The sequence below is a fragment of the Psilocybe cubensis genome, chromosome 3 (genome assembly GCF_017499595.1).
Source record: "Psilocybe cubensis strain MGC-MH-2018 chromosome 3, whole genome shotgun sequence".
Lineage (NCBI taxonomy): Eukaryota > Fungi > Basidiomycota > Agaricomycetes > Agaricales > Agrocybaceae > Psilocybe > Psilocybe cubensis.
The window spans coordinates 388,720-406,245 of NC_063001.1; the positions used below are offsets into that span (position 1 = coordinate 388,720).

General features: G+C 46.2%; 6 protein-coding genes across 6 annotated transcripts; 2 read left to right on the forward strand and 4 right to left on the reverse strand.

Annotated features, from left to right (window-relative positions):
• Nucleotides 1-1,148: 1,148 nt before the first annotated feature.
• On the reverse strand, nucleotides 1,149-2,119 carry JR316_0002950 (uncharacterized protein; the record flags this gene model as incomplete). Its single annotated transcript, XM_047888733.1, has 3 exons — nucleotides 1,149-1,265; nucleotides 1,319-1,616; nucleotides 1,665-2,119. 3 exons carry the CDS (start codon nucleotides 2,117-2,119, stop codon nucleotides 1,149-1,151), a joined length of 870 nt encoding a protein of 289 aa, XP_047751107.1.
• A 399-nt stretch (nucleotides 2,120-2,518) lies between these two features.
• On the reverse strand, nucleotides 2,519-3,305 carry JR316_0002951 (uncharacterized protein; the record flags this gene model as incomplete). The annotated part of the gene is made up of 2 exons (XM_047888734.1): nucleotides 2,519-3,134; nucleotides 3,196-3,305. 2 exons carry the CDS (start codon nucleotides 3,303-3,305, stop codon nucleotides 2,519-2,521), a joined length of 726 nt encoding a protein of 241 aa, XP_047751108.1.
• Nucleotides 3,306-4,930: 1,625 nt separating this feature from the next.
• Nucleotides 4,931-6,066, reverse strand: JR316_0002952 (uncharacterized protein; the record flags this gene model as incomplete). Its single annotated transcript, XM_047888735.1, has 4 exons — nucleotides 4,931-5,510; nucleotides 5,565-5,824; nucleotides 5,886-5,919; nucleotides 5,972-6,066. The coding sequence occupies 4 exons, from the start codon at nucleotides 6,064-6,066 to the stop codon at nucleotides 4,931-4,933; spliced, it is 969 nt and encodes a 322-aa protein (XP_047751109.1).
• A 1,269-nt stretch (nucleotides 6,067-7,335) lies between these two features.
• On the forward strand, nucleotides 7,336-8,344 carry JR316_0002953 (uncharacterized protein; the record flags this gene model as incomplete). Its single annotated transcript, XM_047888736.1, has 4 exons — nucleotides 7,336-7,436; nucleotides 7,486-7,519; nucleotides 7,582-7,817; nucleotides 7,876-8,344. 4 exons carry the CDS (start codon nucleotides 7,336-7,338, stop codon nucleotides 8,342-8,344), a joined length of 840 nt encoding a protein of 279 aa, XP_047751110.1.
• Nucleotides 8,345-8,448: 104 nt separating this feature from the next.
• JR316_0002954 (uncharacterized protein) lies at nucleotides 8,449-9,102 on the reverse strand (the record flags this gene model as incomplete). The annotated part of the gene is made up of 3 exons (XM_047888737.1): nucleotides 8,449-8,526; nucleotides 8,590-8,970; nucleotides 9,037-9,102. The coding sequence occupies 3 exons, from the start codon at nucleotides 9,100-9,102 to the stop codon at nucleotides 8,449-8,451; spliced, it is 525 nt and encodes a 174-aa protein (XP_047751111.1).
• A 2,033-nt stretch (nucleotides 9,103-11,135) lies between these two features.
• Nucleotides 11,136-15,691, forward strand: JR316_0002955 (Alpha-factor-transporting ATPase; the record flags this gene model as incomplete). Its single annotated transcript, XM_047888738.1, has 5 exons — nucleotides 11,136-11,680; nucleotides 11,733-12,895; nucleotides 12,947-14,451; nucleotides 14,505-14,790; nucleotides 14,844-15,691. The coding sequence occupies 5 exons, from the start codon at nucleotides 11,136-11,138 to the stop codon at nucleotides 15,689-15,691; spliced, it is 4,347 nt and encodes a 1,448-aa protein (XP_047751112.1).
• Between the last annotated feature and the right edge of the window lie 1,835 nt (nucleotides 15,692-17,526).

A 17,526-nucleotide genomic window follows, 5' to 3' on the forward strand; every position in this document is an offset into this window, starting at 1 on the left:
AGACCACTGAAGTTCTGCCTGTTTTCAGAACAATGGAAATTAGTATGTTTTCGCTATGTTGTGCAAGCAAAGTTTTAAACAGTGATTTTCATACCTTATTGGCGACCTAGATTGAAGAAAATTTATCCTCTTGTTGGATTACACGGACTGGGATTTCTCTATGACCTATCTGAGCATTCCAACGACTCAGACGAAACAATTTCGAACGTCAAGAGCCCAAACGCAGTGAACCGTAGTGAACACAACAAACGAGGTATGTGAGCTCGTGACCGTCGCGTGTTTGCGATTATCAGCGTCACGTGCTCGGCATCATATTTGATTCATTCATAGACTCCGTCAACTTTTTTCTTAAGCCTCCCTCTGTTCCAACTCCAACTCTGTTCCATCGCTCATTTTGAAAGCCGTATTCATCGAAACCTTCTTGGATCTTCTATCACTGCTTTGGTACTGATATCTCTAATCATGCTGAGATCTAAAACTGGTAGATACCTCACGTTCTGTTCAAGTTGAATTGAATCTAAATGCCTGCGATGAACGACGTTGAACTCAAGGCTATTCTCTTGCAATGATTTACGAAATCGGATGTTGAATTCGTATCGTGTGGTTGGTAGGATGATGGCTATTGTTTAGATTCTGTAACTATCCAGTCACCACAACCCCCATGACAAACTTGGATTCTGCATAACTCTCTGTCTACCTGTGCATGCCGGGTCAGCGTTTACTGTTTCCAATCTCCTATGTTTATTCTCATCTATGTCTTCTATATCTCCTCTGACCCCTCGGAACGAGTCATCAAGTTTTTCAAAGCACTTTGGACTGAAAATACTGCCCCCGTCAATTGGAAGCGACATTCAAATAAAAATGTATGTGTAAGTTTATACCCTTGAACGTCAAATGTTCGATATTCAATCTACCATCGCGCCCAACCCTCATTTTACTCAAGTTCGGCGAACCGACACTGGCAATTGATCGTGTTTTTAAAACGATTATGATATGTCAAGGTACATAAACTATATATACAACCCTCTCCCTTTGAAGTGCGAATCTCCTGATGTTTCGTACTTTGTGATTAGTAAGTCAGAATGACCTTGCATTCGATGCAAATGTTGAACAACGTACAACACTCACTTCTGCCGACATCATTAGCATCAGCATCTCGTTTCCATCTTGTCGTCACTTTGTCGACCCATAGCTATCCTATACTGACGCATAGCTTTCCTGCTATATCCAGGAGCTGGGTCCATTTCCAGTATTTTCTTCCAAAGCTTAGACCGAGTTAATGAGACTGGGGCATATATACATATGCTAAGGTACGCACCTGGGCAAACGATATCCCCGGATTATCTTTGAGGAATTCGTGAACAGCTGGTGGGACGTCAATGCACCGATAGGGTACATGCTTTTCCTTATGTTGCACACTGACTTCAACCACATGCAATTCCTGATAAACGGTCATAAAAAGCCATCCGTGACATTGAAAAGTTTGCATAGAGGGCTTTCTGCGTTCTTTTATACTCTCGCAATCCTTATTGGTTCGCTGGCGTGAGTACATCTGTGCGCAGTAGTATCGGAACTTCGAGGACAACGACAGTTTGTGCATGTAGAAGCTGTGGTAACTATTTTCGGGTTAATGTCTGTTCAATTAAAAAGGTAATGGGACGTACATGAACCGATACCCGGAGCATTCCCAAATCGCCTTCGCAACTTTGTCGGCCATGTCGCGAGAACTTGACGCTTCCGTCCCAGATACGTTCACTTTCGCGGTGACTACGTCGATTTTGCCTCCAGTTTTCAACAACGTTTGAACGAAGGCATCAAGCTTGACAATTTTCATGCCTTGGAACAAAGCACTGTCCTCATATTCGAGTGGGGGACTCAGTATCCGGTCATCTGAGCCTTCTTCTGAAGCCTGCGTAAGATTCTCCTTATTTGCATTCCTGAGTCTAAGTTTGTTCAAACGAGCTTTCTTTTTCTTGTCCAGGCATTCGCCACATGTCTTGAATAAATTTCCATCGGCACGAGCCTTGAAGTGTTCTTCTCCAACTGATTTCATGGTGTGGCACGAATTGCATCTTTGAAACTCCGAAATCGGCACCTGGGCAGTTGAGGACGCGTCCATGATGGATTTTGGGAGGCTTTGACGCGTGTTGTAAGGACATAGACGCGGTTTCTTCGCGAGGTTGACAGTGAGAGAAATAAAGAAAGGATTTGCTGCACCGGCGTGACATTCCGTCCTTTGTATTCTGTGGCCCTGTTTCATGATTATCTTTCAATGCTGGAGAGTAGAGATTAGATTCTCCCTCAAGCTCAAGTGCCCAGGGGGAGTCTTGGCATCATAGCTGAAAAACGAACATTCTGTGCGGCCACCGAAATTGCCGAAATCACACTTAGAAGAATAGTCCAGACCATTTATTCAGCAGGCAAAATTCATTTAGATAGAAATTTCTACCATCAAGAGTAAAAGTGAGATAAAAATTTATCTATTGGTAGGTACAACTACAAGCCCACTAGAATCTATTTAATTATGCAGCAAGTTTCGAGTACAGCAGAAGAATGTATTAGAATATGGTACGCTCCCATCCCGCAAAGTAGTGATCTGTTCAGAAAGAATTTTCATCTCATCGCGAAGCTCTCGCAACCTCTCTTCGAGCTCGCCTGCATTTTCTTCCTCAGTTGTAGCCATGGCGCATGTCATGTCCAGTACGGTTGACTGTAGCGCAAGAACCTGCTGAAGAGTCGTCTTCAAATGCTTTCCGGCTTCTGTAGCCGGAAGGAGTTTTTTCTGTATCACCAACTCTTTTTGAAGTTGGAGAATGAACTTCCTTGTTAAGCCTCGAAGGACGTGGTCGATTATTGATCGAGCAGATCGATAATTTCGCTTGAAACCCAGAACTGTAGCCCCGGCGTCAATGAGGTCTCTCCAGTGTTCCGATCTTAGTTCATACTCGTATTTGCTGGCAATTTGAGGATGGAGCTTTTCTCCCTTGGTCATAACGATAACCACCTGTGAGAATGCTTCTCTACCACATAGACGCCTAAATAGCTCAAGGTTTTTTCGAACGCTGCCGGTGAAGCGGTCCTGGGAAATATCATGAAGATAAAGAACACCAGCAACTGTCTTCCTCTCTTCATACCTTCAGTAATGTCTGCGTTTTAGCTGAAAGAACACCTCAGTATTAGAAATAGCATGCTTACGATTTCTTTAACCAGGTTGCAATCTTTCTTAACACCTGCACGTCCTCGGTACATGTGTCATCGAAGCCAGGTGTGTCAACAACCATTACAGAGCGGTCCTTTATAGCCATGGGGTATAGTATGCGGGGGTCATCCAGGGATTTTATTTTGACCGGCGTAATTTCACGAGTGCAGGAGCGTAGACCTTTCCCAACACCCAAAAGACCCTGGCCGTTTGCTTCCGCCCCCGAACGCTCAACTTCTAGAATAGTGTTGATAAACTAAACTCGATAGATTGGCGGTTAGCTATACAGCTCAGTCTCTTGGTACATACAGTACTTTTTCCTGTTCCCGTAGGGCCTATCACTCTGAAATACCATTTAAATGTTATGAATTTCATCAGAGGATGTCCAGTACATACGGTATTACGATATCTCCAGCAGTGAAAAATCTGTGCGGCTCCACTCCCTCATTCGTAGACCTTGGGCTGGCGCTCGCCACTCGGGGGTGCAAAAATCTCTCCAGTAGGCGCATTAAAGAAGAAGGGAAGTCAGGGCCTCGAGTCAGCAAAACTAGCCAGATAAAGGTCAGCTTCATGGGAACTGTATAAAGCACGCTGCTTCCATTAGTCAGAGAAAATTTGTATATCATTTCAAAATCTTATATTTGTACCTATGCCCATTAAGTTTCAGGGAACTTCAAAGTGCCAAAATGGCGTTACAATAAATTGTAAGGCTTGACTAGTATTTCTGAGAATCAGCCATCATGTAAACAAAGTCCAAAGATTGTCTACGTATTCAATGTGGTTGTCGTTTGTGGAGCGACTGAAAACTCAACGGTCGCTGTACTTCCTTCATGAACGTGCTATTAATGAGCTTATACGCCTGCTGTACGTCTGGATCAAATGGTTTGATGCAGTTCTGCTCACACGTGGCAAACATGTGCACTGAATGCAGCGGGGAGAAGCCGAATACGTGGCCTTCATTATCGCACGCAGTCATAATCACAATCATTATCTTCCCAACACGTCATGGCCGCTCAGGAGCCCAAACGTTACACGGCCGTTCACTTCAGATTCTACCTTCGATTGGACTCGTATATAGGGGAGGGCTTTCACCAAATAATAAGTAGACTACGTGGAGTAAGAAGGTTCTCCTTACAACGATGTATAATAAAATTTCTATTATTGTTAATTGTGCTACTGTCTAGATGCATAGCAATAGGATGAGTAAAATATTGGGATCCCGTCGACTGCGGCGATTATAAATTGGACTATACAGAAGGCCAATTGACCTACTATCATTGACCAGACGTTCGGTTTGACCACTGATTCGGTTTACCCACCTTTCCGTGCTCCGTTTCTTCTGGAAATTGAAATTTAAGCTTTAGTGTATGGGTTATACATAATCCTACTTTTTTTTGACCAGAAACAATGCAGAAATGAGCAAAATGAATGAGTGCTAAAAAATTGATTGTTTTGCAACGCCGACAATGCCATCAAAACGAATGAAAGGGCGGCATGTCGGCGCATTGCGTTTCACGTGCAATCAACAGGGTTGTGTTCGGAGTTGAAAATATTACTGATGATCAGTCATCAAAACGAATCAGTGGTCAAACCGAACGTCTGTGTTTCATGCGCTATTCCAGCATGGGTTGTATTACTATCTAAAATTGGCTTTATACAGTAAACTCAATTGGATTCGCGGTAGATCCGTCGAGAAGACAATGAATCTATTCAATTACTCTTTTGAAACTGCTAGAACAAATTTGACAAGCGCTGGAAAAAAGCTTTGAGTGGGGAGGGTTTGCGCAATGCAGCAACTTGGGCTGAGAGTAGCTTGACCGTCTCCTCCATAACTTTGAGCGTCTCTGGGTCGACGTTATATACACTGGACTTCGAAAGCAAATCTTGCGAGCGCTCCAATACGTCTTTCAACGCCAACTTCAGCTTCCTGCCCGCATCGGTGTCTGGGAGAAGCTTGTGGTCCTCTGCAACTTCTTTTTGAAGCTGGAGTATGAATTTCTGCGTGAACTCCGTGAGGATGTAATCCACGACTGAGCGAGCGGATTCATAGTCGTTGTCAAAACTTCGGATGGTCACTCCCGCCTCCACCAAATCTTTCCAAAAACTATTTCGCATCTCTTGATCGTATCGCTCAACCCTGTCAGGAAACGCCTTCTCTCCTTTGGTCTCTACCATCACTATACTTGAGAACGCTTGTCGCCCGCATAAGCTTTTGAACACATCGAGATTCTTGGCTGCGCTTCCGGGGAAGCGGTCCAAGGATATGTCGTGAAGGTAAATAACTCCTGCGATTACATGTTGGTCATTGTATCTTGCGATAAGATTAGCCTCGATCTATCTGAGAGTGTTTATTGATAATGCTTACGATTCCTTGAGCCAATCAGCAATTTTTTGCAATATTTCAAAATCATCCCGATAGGTATCGTCAAAACCTGGAGTGTCGACAAGAACGACCGAGTGATCTAGCATCTGCTGCATGCGAACGAGGTCCATAGGGGATTTGATACAAGACGCCTGTACATCCTTTGTGCAGGAAACAAGGCCATGTCCAACCTCCATAAGACAAGGTTTCATCGATGAGCTGTCTATCTCATCGAACTCTTTTGCAACAATGGCGTTGATAAACTGAAGTTGCGCATAGTAATTAAAATCGTTTAAGCATCTGGTGATAAAAACATCTACTCACAGTACTCTTTCCAACTCCTGTGGGACCCATTACCCTTAAATCTATCGTTAGAATTTCCAGGCCAGATTGAAACGAAATCAACACACGGTATAACAATGTTTCTAATATTCAAAAGCTTCTCCAATTCCCCTTGGTCCCTGATGGTAGAAGCGATCTTCGGTTTGCTGAACACTTTTTGCATGATTGGAAGCGAGGTGCGCTTTAAGTGTGCCGAAACAAAATGTACCAGTCGCGACCTTACACAAGTATTTGGTGACTTATAAGTATTCACGGTCATTAACACGTCGATGTAGAATGTGTTTGACATGAGGCAAATGAATGCCGCACATGCCCCGACTAAAATAGTTCCAGACACACTATACAGTGTTATTATCATTGGCTGATAATCTGGTGTGAGTATAGCCCATTGCCAGTGACGGTACTGCTTCATTGAACTTTGCTAAATATTGTGTCGTTAGTCACTATATCACATTTTCAAAACCTCCGCATGCAGCAATCTCGGTGGCTTTAAAAGCTACCCAAAGTCTTGTCCGCTTTGTGAATGCCCTTGTCGAGTGGGGCACATTGAGAAGTCACTGTCTGGTAAGTTGGAATAATCCAATAAGTCACAACTTAACAACTAAAAGTGGTTGTACATCAAGGTGCAGACATAAAAAACGAGTGTAAGTCATAAAAGTAAAAGATGATTATGTATGCTAAAAATTGCTACCCTTGGGCTTTGGATTAACTTCTTCGGACTCAAACAGCGGTGCGAGTTCTCAAGTCCTAGCAATCTCCGGGCCGGTCCAAGCGGCAGAACCTTGATCGAGAAGACCTTGACCGATGACCGGGTTGACATGCTGGCAGCTCTCTCACTGTCAGTACCAAAAATCAGTGCTTGATGCCCTTTGCGAACTATGTTATTTATAAATTAACACGAGTGTAAACACGTTTGCGCTGCTGTCACCTTCTTATCACTGTGCATTGCCTTTAATTCACACTCGTACCGTTCAAGTACGGACCTAAACAGGTTTTCCCATTCACCGCTCCCCACAAGGAACCCAGCTACCCTTAACTTCTCCGGACTCTTTACGTCTGGTGACAAACAGCGGTGCAACTATACAAATCCTAGCAATCTCCGGGCCGGTCCAAGCAACAGAACCTTGATCGGGAAGACCTTGATCGTTGATGGGGTTGACATGCTGGCAGCTCTCTCAGCACCGCTTGATGCCCTTAGCGAACTATGTTACGAACACGAGTGTAACACGTTTGCGCTGCTGTCACCTTTGCCTTTAATTCACACTCGTACCCTTCAAGTACGGACCTAACAGCTTTTCCCATTCACCGCTCCCCACAAGGACCAAACGATTGCTTACAAGTTTGTAAATAAGCACTTGAGGTATACACGGCTGTAATGCTTTTTTAGTATCGTACTTTGGGCTAATGGACAGAAATATACTCCTCTAGGTCCATGGGTACATCAGTCAATGGGAGTGGCCCCATTCTAGCTGAAGATGAGAACATTCGAAATTTTCTGCAGAAATATCCAGAAAATGTCGATGTTCATGTTGTGTACGTATATTGTAAATTCCCCAATACTTTGTCTCATGGTAATTCATAGCATAATGGGTCGATCGGGGGTTGGAAAAAGCGAAGTATGTCCTGGGTGACGAGGTTTTAAAGCTGTCCTTGTCTAACTTGAAGTGCGCTGCACCAGTTCATCAACGAGGTTTTGAGAGAGGAGTATGGTCACAACCTCAAGCCCGAACAACTCATGAAAGTAGAGCACACTCTAAGAAGATGCACTACCGAAGTTCGGACAGCAGGTCTTCGAAAGACCTCTGAAGGACGGCGTATAGTCCTCGTCGACACCCCTGGGTTGGATGGCGTCATTAATGGCAATGAAGATCAAGCTCCGCCCATTGAGACGGTAGCCAATTGGCTCAGAGACATGTACGTGGGGATTACCATAATGTCATGGAATCATGTTAATATTCAACTTCCTTTCAAGTCACACGGCCAATCTCTTACTAGCTGGGATTATCTGGCTCTTCGATATATCTCAGAACGCATTATGCCTTGAAGACTATGAATGTCTTCGCACTCTGCAGGAATTGTGCGGAGCTGATTCGCTCAGCAGGATACTCATCGCGACAACAAAATGGGAAAAAGAACGCGGCGAACAAACGGAGAAAATCATGTCACTGGAGAAGTTCCTCGAGCCAATAACAAAAGCTGGAGCGAAATTTGTCCAGGGAAAGTGCCCTGCCAGGGATATCATTGCTAAATCCCTCGCAGGGCATAACTCCGGTGCAGTTCTTCAAATTCAGGACGAAATGGGTGTAAAACGGAAACCATTTTCGAAAACTATCGTCGGGGCCTCTTATCTTCGAACCCACAAACCAGCCAGTTCAGACAGAGCGAGTGGTGCTTACGCTTGGTTTCGTAGATTGTTTACCATGGGAAGGTTTGGAAAATGATCTATATAAACACATCTCCGTGCTGTCTCATCTCGGGGAATACTATTATTTGGTTGGTACAGTGTCAAAAACGTATTAGAGAATAACACGCTCCGTATTTGAAACTAAGAGTCACTAAGTGGTCGAGGATTTAAGATGGCAGTACCGCAGAAGAAATGGCGGCGGGGTTCCCGGGCATCAATCTATCGAATTCCAACCAGGTCAAATAAGCACTGCGCATAATGGGAAGTTCAAAAAATACTAACTTCAGATTGTTCCAATTCCCGAGCATTCACATCATCAGCATCAAACATGCCAATGTCGAATCTTTCCTCTAGCTCGTCGTAGTATCGAGCATCCAACTCCTCGAGCCAATCGTAGTAATCCCTCGCCTCATAAGCATCCGCTTCGTCCAGGTAGATCGGCTCCGGCTCTCGTCGCTTTTGATCCTGAGCATCGTCTCCGTACCGGGTGACAAACTCAAGCGCCGCATCGTCGAAGTATTCTCGCTCGTAAAGGTCCTCCTCGTCAAAGAGTTCCCTGAGATGGACGTTCATGTCACCCGCGCCACGCGCCTCCACGCCGCCGGGTCCTTCAAATTTGGACAGCGCACTGCGAGACTCAAGGGCTAAGAATCCTTCGGTGGTCTTATGTCGTTGGTATTAGGATGATGCTTCCAAACGGACTAAACAGCAATGTGGTGCAATGCTTACCATGGCGGTGACCAACCCTCCATAGACTGCAATAGCCAAAAACACAGATATGGGTGAGAAGAGCATTTGTCTTTATGATATGGTATGATAGGTCCAGCCTAGTGTCGACAGTAACTGTCAGTGTCACGGTAGTGCTTGATGTTGGATCAATTAGGTCGTGAACTGCAACAACAAACAGAAAGAATGGCTTACTTGTAGTGGATACAATGCGCCCGGCGTTGAAAAGAAGACTCCAGGAATGAGGGTTATATACATTATATGGCACCCGGATACACCGCCTTGTCCGTGGGCTGTGGCATGATAGTGATGAGCAGGAGAGCGTGTTTCATTACGGTTCCACCGCCGGTTGTCGGGGATGTCTATTAATAGAACATTTATAACATTGCTTCACTATTTGGACTTATGCTCCGCAAACAAAAGTGGGATTAGTGGATCACGCTGAGTCATTATTAATTTGCAACAAGATTACGAGTGATAGCGCATAATTAACGCTTCCATCTTTACAGTCACTCGGACCCACAGTTCTGAAAGCGCTTCCTCTACTACAATTTGTGGTATTCTGTTTTGGACCATTAATCATTGTGGAACGACAGATGTCCATTAATTCATAAAGCTTTGAAAATTCCTTTAATTTAGAAAACAGGCTTGCACTCGTCTCAGTTATGGAGATAAGCTGCAATAGAATCTATAAATTATGTACTGCTAATAGCTTTAATATAAATATATGATAATTCATAATTCTGTAAGAACTTAGGAAACAACCTGGAAACAACGCAAACCAGCCTCGATGGGACAAAAATAGATTTCTGTCACCACGTGGTGGCTGTGTACTCAGTTTTTTTTTGGTTCCGTCCGGACGCATTTGGGCATGTTCTCGAAATAGAAGACATACGTCATCGAGCCCCGCACAGACGCAATGGTTATTTCGTCGCCCAAAAAGGCTTCCTTATGACTGAATTTGTGGGTGCTTTCGAAAATCTTTTGATTAAAACTCCGATTCATCCCGGTATAAAGCATCGATGGTATTTTGAAAAGCCAATTTTCGTTTTTCCTTCCCCTGTTTCCCCTCCCCTGTTTCCCTCTCCTCTCGTCTTCCTGCTTTGACAATTTCTTCCCTCGCTGCCGGTCGGTTTCTTGCCTTCGATTCAAACAATATCTACATACAGGAAAGGACTAGCCGTAATAGCGGCCTTTACATAAGTGCTTATGCCGGGGAACGTTATCGTGTTTCGGTAAAGGCTCGCTTTTTTGTTTTTGTTCATCAAAAGGCGCATATAATTAACACTTAATTACAGAAACAATGAATTTTCAACCATGCGACTTCAAGCTCGCGCATATATTAACACTTTTTGCTTCCATTATTTATGGAACTTGTTACTTACCTCCTATGGCCATTTGGTTCCCACCTATTGGCAAGTTATATGCGCTTACTTATCCCTATACACTATGAGGCTGACAGTCCATGTGCACTCTGATTGGTCACTGGCTTCCAATAATGCGTTTGTAGGAAAAGCTATGTGTCAAGTGGATTTGAATCAAGAAAGTTTTTTGTCTTATACTTTGATTTGCATGAATTCACTCAGGTCATCCCCCTAGATAAACCATGATATCCATGCTCCGCACTTCGAGGTCCTTATGACTAGCACTTTACATCATTTCACTCTCCAGCATTGACTCCGAAAACTCCAGTTCGTTGGCCGAATCTCACCTTGATGTTATCGTCTATGGATTTATTTGTCTAAGACTGGATGTGTCCGATAACTGTTTGCCGTGAGTTTTTTTCCAGAGGATGCCCATTCTTGTTTTCTCTTTGTTTGCTCACCATTTAAGGTCGGCCGGTTACTATTTCGGTAATTAAGGCACGCATGTCACATGTGAGCTTCATATTCCCACGTCTTTGACGCGAGAGCCGGCACAACAGCTAAATGCGGATGCCGCCTTTGATTGTGCTTATTTGTACACCCGAGAAACAATAGGCTTATTGTCCTGGACATTGTCGACTCTAGCATTGTCTGCTATAATTGATTGTATGAGCGAAGTGATAATGGTTTCTTTCTTCCCTTTCCTTTCTTTATTCCTTTCTCTTCATTTCCTTCACCATGTCCGCTTACGACCTTCATGACCATTCACCCCGTTCGTCTCTTGACTCGAACGACGACATCAAACTAAACACAGTCGACGCGACATCCATGCCCCCGCAACCTTCACCTCCTGCGATCCCCCCCTCCATTCGACTTCTATTTTCCTTCGTTCCACGACGGAAGCTTCTACTCTTGGTCCTTCCGGCTATTCTCACTTCAATCATCGCTGGCGGCGTTGCTCCCTTTATGACATATGTTGTCGGGCAAGCATTCGACGCCTTCGCCAAATTCCCCCTCACTCCTAATCCTCCACAATCTGCAAAAGACGAACTTCTTCGAGGTGTAGGGATTGCTGCCCTCGAACTCATTGGCTTGGCTGTTGGTGCTTTGGCCTTGAGCAGCATTACATCAAGTCTGTGGATTTGGATTGGCGAAACCAATGTGATGGGTCTGCGCAAGACTATCTACACCTCCGTCTCTCAGAAAGATCTCTCATGGTTTGATGGCCATATGGGATCTGAAGAAGACGCTGGTGCTGGAGGTCTTATGGCAAAATTCTCTCGGTATGGCACTCTTTTTCCTTTCGTACTTCCATTATTCACGCCTTTTTTTCAGAGAAACTGACGAAGTTCGAATGGCTTCGTCCCTTGCATCAGGGATGCTCATTCAATATCTTACCACATGCGTTACCTGCCTCATCCTCGCATTCATGCGATCCTGGGCGCTCACTCTGGTCATCCTCTCCGCCCTACCCATCCTTGTCATTGTGCAAGGCCTTTCGCAAGGCCTGGCCGCCCCTCGGCTGGCTCACGAGCGCGAACAAACTGCTGTTGCCGCAACAATTATCGACCGCGCTGTTGCTGCGATATCGACAGTCAAAGCTTTCAATGCTGCAAGCCTCGAACAGTCCCGCGCGAACGACCTCTTTGTGTCCCTTCGTCTGGCAGCGAAGAGTCTAAACAAGCTATGGGCAATCACATCTGGTATATCACAGTTTGTGATGATGGCTATGTTTGTGCAGGGGTTTTGGTTCGGCGCAAAGCTCGTTAGAGAAGGCAGGATCAGTGCTGGAGACGTGATGGCTGTCTTCTGGGCTTGCCTGATTGCTTCGAGTAACCTTCAGATGTGCGTTCCTCAATTTATTGTTCTTGCTAAGGGTAAGATCGGCATGGCCGCTCTTCTTACTCTTATCGACTACAACCCCTCCGCTCCCCCTTCCCCTCGTAAAATCATTCCTACCAAGTTTTCCGGCGGCCTCGCTCTTTACAATGTCACCTTCGCCTATCCTTCCAGACCAACTGTACCCGTTCTTTCCGATGTATCATTATTCCTTCCCGCCAACGACACGACGTTCATCGTTGGCTCCTCAGGATCTGGGAAATCCACCGTCACACATCTTCTTTTGAAGATGTACGAACCCCAGCAGGGTCTCATGAACTTCGATGAATGGGATATGGGCCTTTTGGATCAAACTTGGCTTCGTTCACACGTTGCGTGTGTTGGTCAACAAGGAGCCGCAGGCGTTGTCATTTTCGATGAGAAGAGCGTTTACGAAAACATCGCAATGGCGATGCACGATCATCCGAACGGACCTCCAAGCCGGAGACAAGTGGAAGGTGCCTGCCGTGCTGCATTGCTGCATGAGTTCGTGCGAGATCTACCTCAAGGCTACGATACCCTTCTCGGTGGAGGTGCAGGCGTTGGTCTCAGTGGTGGGCAGAAGCAGAGGCTTGCGATTGCACGGGCGTTGTTGCGGAATCCAGCTGTTCTGATTCTCGGTGAGTCCTTTCGCTTTCATACCATGATTCTTTCAGACTTATAGTTCACAGACGAGGCCACTTCCGCCCTCGACGCTACGTCACGCATTCTCGTCTTCGAAGCTATCAAGCGTTGGCGACACAACAAAACGACCATTGTTATCACCCACGACCTCTCCCAAATCACCGCTCAGGATTTCGTTTATGTGCTTAAGGATGGCCGCGTCGTCGAACAGGGGTATAGGTCCGACCTTGAGGAAGTCAAGGCCGATTATGGTAGCGACCAGGGCGAGTTCAAAAAGTTGATGGATGCTCAACGCGAGACTGGTGGTTTCCTCCCCGAGAAAGACGACGAGGAGAAGCCTGTGCCTGCTTTGGATCTACAGGAAGAGGCCGATGAGAACAAAGACAAGGAAATGCCACCGTACCTCAAGCACCAGAGCCTCGCCCTGCGACCAATGACATTCGGCGCGTGGATGTTCGACGTTCTTGACGACCTCATCGGTACTAAGCCCGCCATCGCTGCCTCTGCCACCGTCCATCCATCCAACGAAACTCAGGAAAGTCTCGAAAATCAACCACGACGCAAAAGGCGCCCATCTTCGGCCATGTTTCCTTCGGGTCTTCAGCTTCCAACTTCTCCTGATTCCGCCCATACGGTCAACACAAGACGATACAGCCTCCCTCCTACTCCTACTTCCGCAACTTTTACTGCTTCCACCTATCGGATGTCGACGGCGACGGCGGCGACAGATAGTGTGGAGGAACTCGAATTCAATTTGCAGAAGAAGACGATGGAGAGGAGTGCTACCACCGCCCGACAAGTGAGGACTACACGGCTCACCCGCACACGGACCAAGTGGAACGGCAGCGACGCGAATGCTCTCTCCCATATCAAGGTCGAGAAGTCTGCGGTGTCCGGCGGACCAGAAGATCAAGACGCGGAGAGCGAAGAACCCCTCCCACCGTTCTGGGCGCTCATGCGTATTGCATACAGGTCCATCTCGCGCAAGCCTCTCCTGTTCTTCGGTCTCGTCGTTTGCGTAATGAACGGAGCCATGACCCCCATCTTCTCCTACCTTCTCTCCCGCCTCTTGTACGAGGTCTCCATTGGCGCTCAGGACCTCAACGCCATCAACACTTACGGTGGACTCGTGCTAGGCGCAGCGGGTATGGAGGGGTTCCTCCTCGGTCTGAAGTACTTTGTCATGGAGACCGTCGGAATCTCGTGGGTCACGTCGCTACGCAAGCGCGCATTCGGAAAGATCATGTCGCAAGATCGTGCATGGTTCGACCTGTCCAAACACTCCCCCGCGCGCCTCGTGCAGATTCTCGTCAAGGATGGGGACGACGCGCGGGACCTCGTCGCTGTTGTGTGGGGTCAGATGGTGGTTGTGGTCGCGATGTTGAGCGTGGGTCTGGTGTGGGCGTTGGTCGCGGGGTGGCAGCTTACTTTGGCGGGCATGGCGATTGCACCGATTTTTGCGGGTGTGATGGCTATCCAGACCAAGCTTGTGGCGAGGTGCGAGGTCAGGAACAAAAGAGCGAGGGAGGAAGTCGCGAGGGGATACTACGACGTGAGTAATGGTTATAGTTGTCCAGACACTGTAACTGATCCATCTTTTGCCAGACGGTTATCAACATTCGAGGCATTCGCTCCATGTCTTTCGATGGCGTGTTCAAGGCCCAATTCGATGCATCCGCTGACAAGACTCTGGCGACTGGCATTCGCGGCGGCTTTGTGGAAGGATGCACGTATGGTGTTGCGAGCGGCCTGATCTACTTTGCTGAGGCAGCGTTGTTCTACGTTGGCGCTGTGCTCATCGCAAACGGCACATACTCTTACCTGCAAATGGTTCAAGTCCTCAACTTGGTTGTGTTCACTGTTACAATCGGCTCGCAGCTTATGGGTTTCAGTAAGTGATCATTTAGTCTGGATAATAATTACATCGTTGACATTTGTATAAAGCTCAAAAGATCGCGAAAGCCGTGCAAGCTACTGCCGACTTCAACAAACTCTCCAACCTCGATACGGTTACTCATGAATCGTACGGCACGCTTTGCACTGACCTCTCCGGCAACATCAACCTCAACGCTGTTAGCTTCACCTACCCATCCCGCCCTCTGGCTCCCATCCTCAAGAACGTCGATCTCCGCATTCGCGCAGGCGAGTGTGTCGCCATCGTCGGTCCTTCAGGAAGCGGCAAGTCGACCGTCGCCTCACTCCTTCAACGCCTCTACGAGCCAACTTCCGGTTCGGTCACCATCGGCGGCGTCGACACGCGTTTCATGGACGTTGGATACCTTAGAGATCACGTCTCGGTCGTCAGTCAGCAACCTCACCTGTTCGACGCGAGCATCTCGGATAACATCCGCTACGGCCACCCGACGATTTCAGAGGTCGACATCCGATATGCTGCAAAGAAGGCAAATATCCACGAGTTTATTATGGGTCTGCCGCAAGGGTACGATACCCACGTTGGAGAGAACGCGTCTCTTATCTCGGGTGGTCAAGCCCAACGACTGCAAATTGCCAGGGCGTTGGTACGGCCATCGAACATTTTGATTTTGGACGAGTGCACGTCGTCGCTGGATACCGAGAACCAGGCGGCGGTGCTCGAGGCTATCTACAGCGTCAAAGAAGAAGGCGGGCGGACGACGATCATGATCACGCACAATTTAGAGGCGATGATGATGTGCGACCGCATTGTTGTCGTGCAAGACGGCGAGGTTGTGGAAGAAGGTTCCTATGACTGGCTCATGGAACGCAAAGGCGTGTTTGCTAGTCTTGCACGCGGCGGCGAGTGGATTGGGTGATTCGCCAACGCTCCCCATTCCCCCAACTCTTTATCACTGTATCTTTATCAATTCCGTTATGATTTGTATTTTTTTCATCTGGAGGATTCCCGCATATTCTTTGTTCTGATTCGTTTTATGATTTTTACTCATCCCAACTCATTTCGCATCACTCGTATCTTTACATGATCACGACACAATTTTTGGAAACAATTACATACTACATATGCATATTGTACAACAACTACATAGCACGAATAGAATTACTATTACAGTTGAACCCCTCTTAACCCATACCTCTCAAACCCATAACCCCTGGTAACCCATAGCATCAGCTGTCCACCAACTTGGTTTGCAGGGAATTGCACACCATAACCCATAAGTCCGCAATAACCCATAACCCATACCCCTTCACTCTCAAAACCCATAGGTTTTACCTACCATATATAGGCTGGGACCTTTACTTTTGTGTCAAAATTTAGTACCCCGGTGGCTTATTTGGGTAATGTACCACTGAAACCTCCTCGTAGCTACAAAAACGGAGGCTCAACACACTGGCTTGGAAACTTCGGCAATCATTCGGCAAAGAATTTTTTAACCCCGCTCTGTTCTTACCAAATACATCAGCGACATGGACAATCCTACTGCCCGTACAATTGAAACACTTTTGGACTCATTAAACAGAAAACTGCACCTTGAAGAGCCAGAACAATGAAAGATACTGTAGTAACTGATTATTTTAGATCATAGCTAGTAGTACCTTGAATGTATCTAATTGGTATCCGTCTTATCATCGAGGAATTTTTTGTGTATTTTTAACGATTTTTTCGCGAATTTTCAGGCCTGTTTTTAGCATACCTCCTGAAACCCATAACCCCTGATAACCCATACCCTGAGCCGTCCACCGAGAGGTATGGGTTAAGAGGGGTTCAACTGTATAAATATAATCAACTGTTTAATTCCTATACGCTAGCATCTCTAATGCAAGTCATATATAGTGCCAATGAAACTCAAAAAACCCATTCAGTGATCATGAACTTTCGAGTCGTTTAATGGTTGTTTCTTTGAAGGCATATCATATTTGATGTTTATGAACACCGAGGTAGGGCATTGAGAATACTATAAGATACAAGAGATAGTACTAGAGAGTGTAGTAGTGGTAGTAGGTACAAAGAACTACATCATACAGAGGTTTCTAGGCTTTAACTTGTTCATTTACTGCTGATACGCAGTGCAGCTCGCTAACCACGGAAATCGCGCGCACCACCAAGTCCACTTTTCCACGCTTCACATGACACCGGAACATCAATACACCACCGACATCCCCCACCGACACCGATACTCCTCGCTCCCGGTTCCATTACTCATCTGTTTCTAATCGCCATTTCATTTTATATAAGCCGTCGTAATATATTTCTTCATTTTAGAATCGGACTTTCGGATACTGCACAGCATTTCATTTTGCCCACACATTCCGAGTAGACACAATAGGCGCCCGGCTTCGCATCCTCGCCGTTTCCTCCCAATCCGAGAAATTTTTACATTTTAATTAATCTCCTTCTTCTGTAGACTTACTCATAGTGTCTTGGCCTTCATGTTTCGTGTTCGCTTCGCTTATTTCTTTACAAATTTTGTTTTACACACACACACACCACCTTAGTATTATAAAACCTAGCTAGAAAATTAACTACACAATAACAGATCGTTCACCTTCGTTTCTATCGCATTCTCGTCGTATTCAACTGGTTAGAGGACCAAAGAGACCCTCAGACGCCTCTCATAGCGGTACTCCAGGCTTTGTCACTTATTTTATTCATTTTGTTTGCTCGACGCACCTAGGACGCCGCTGGCCCATC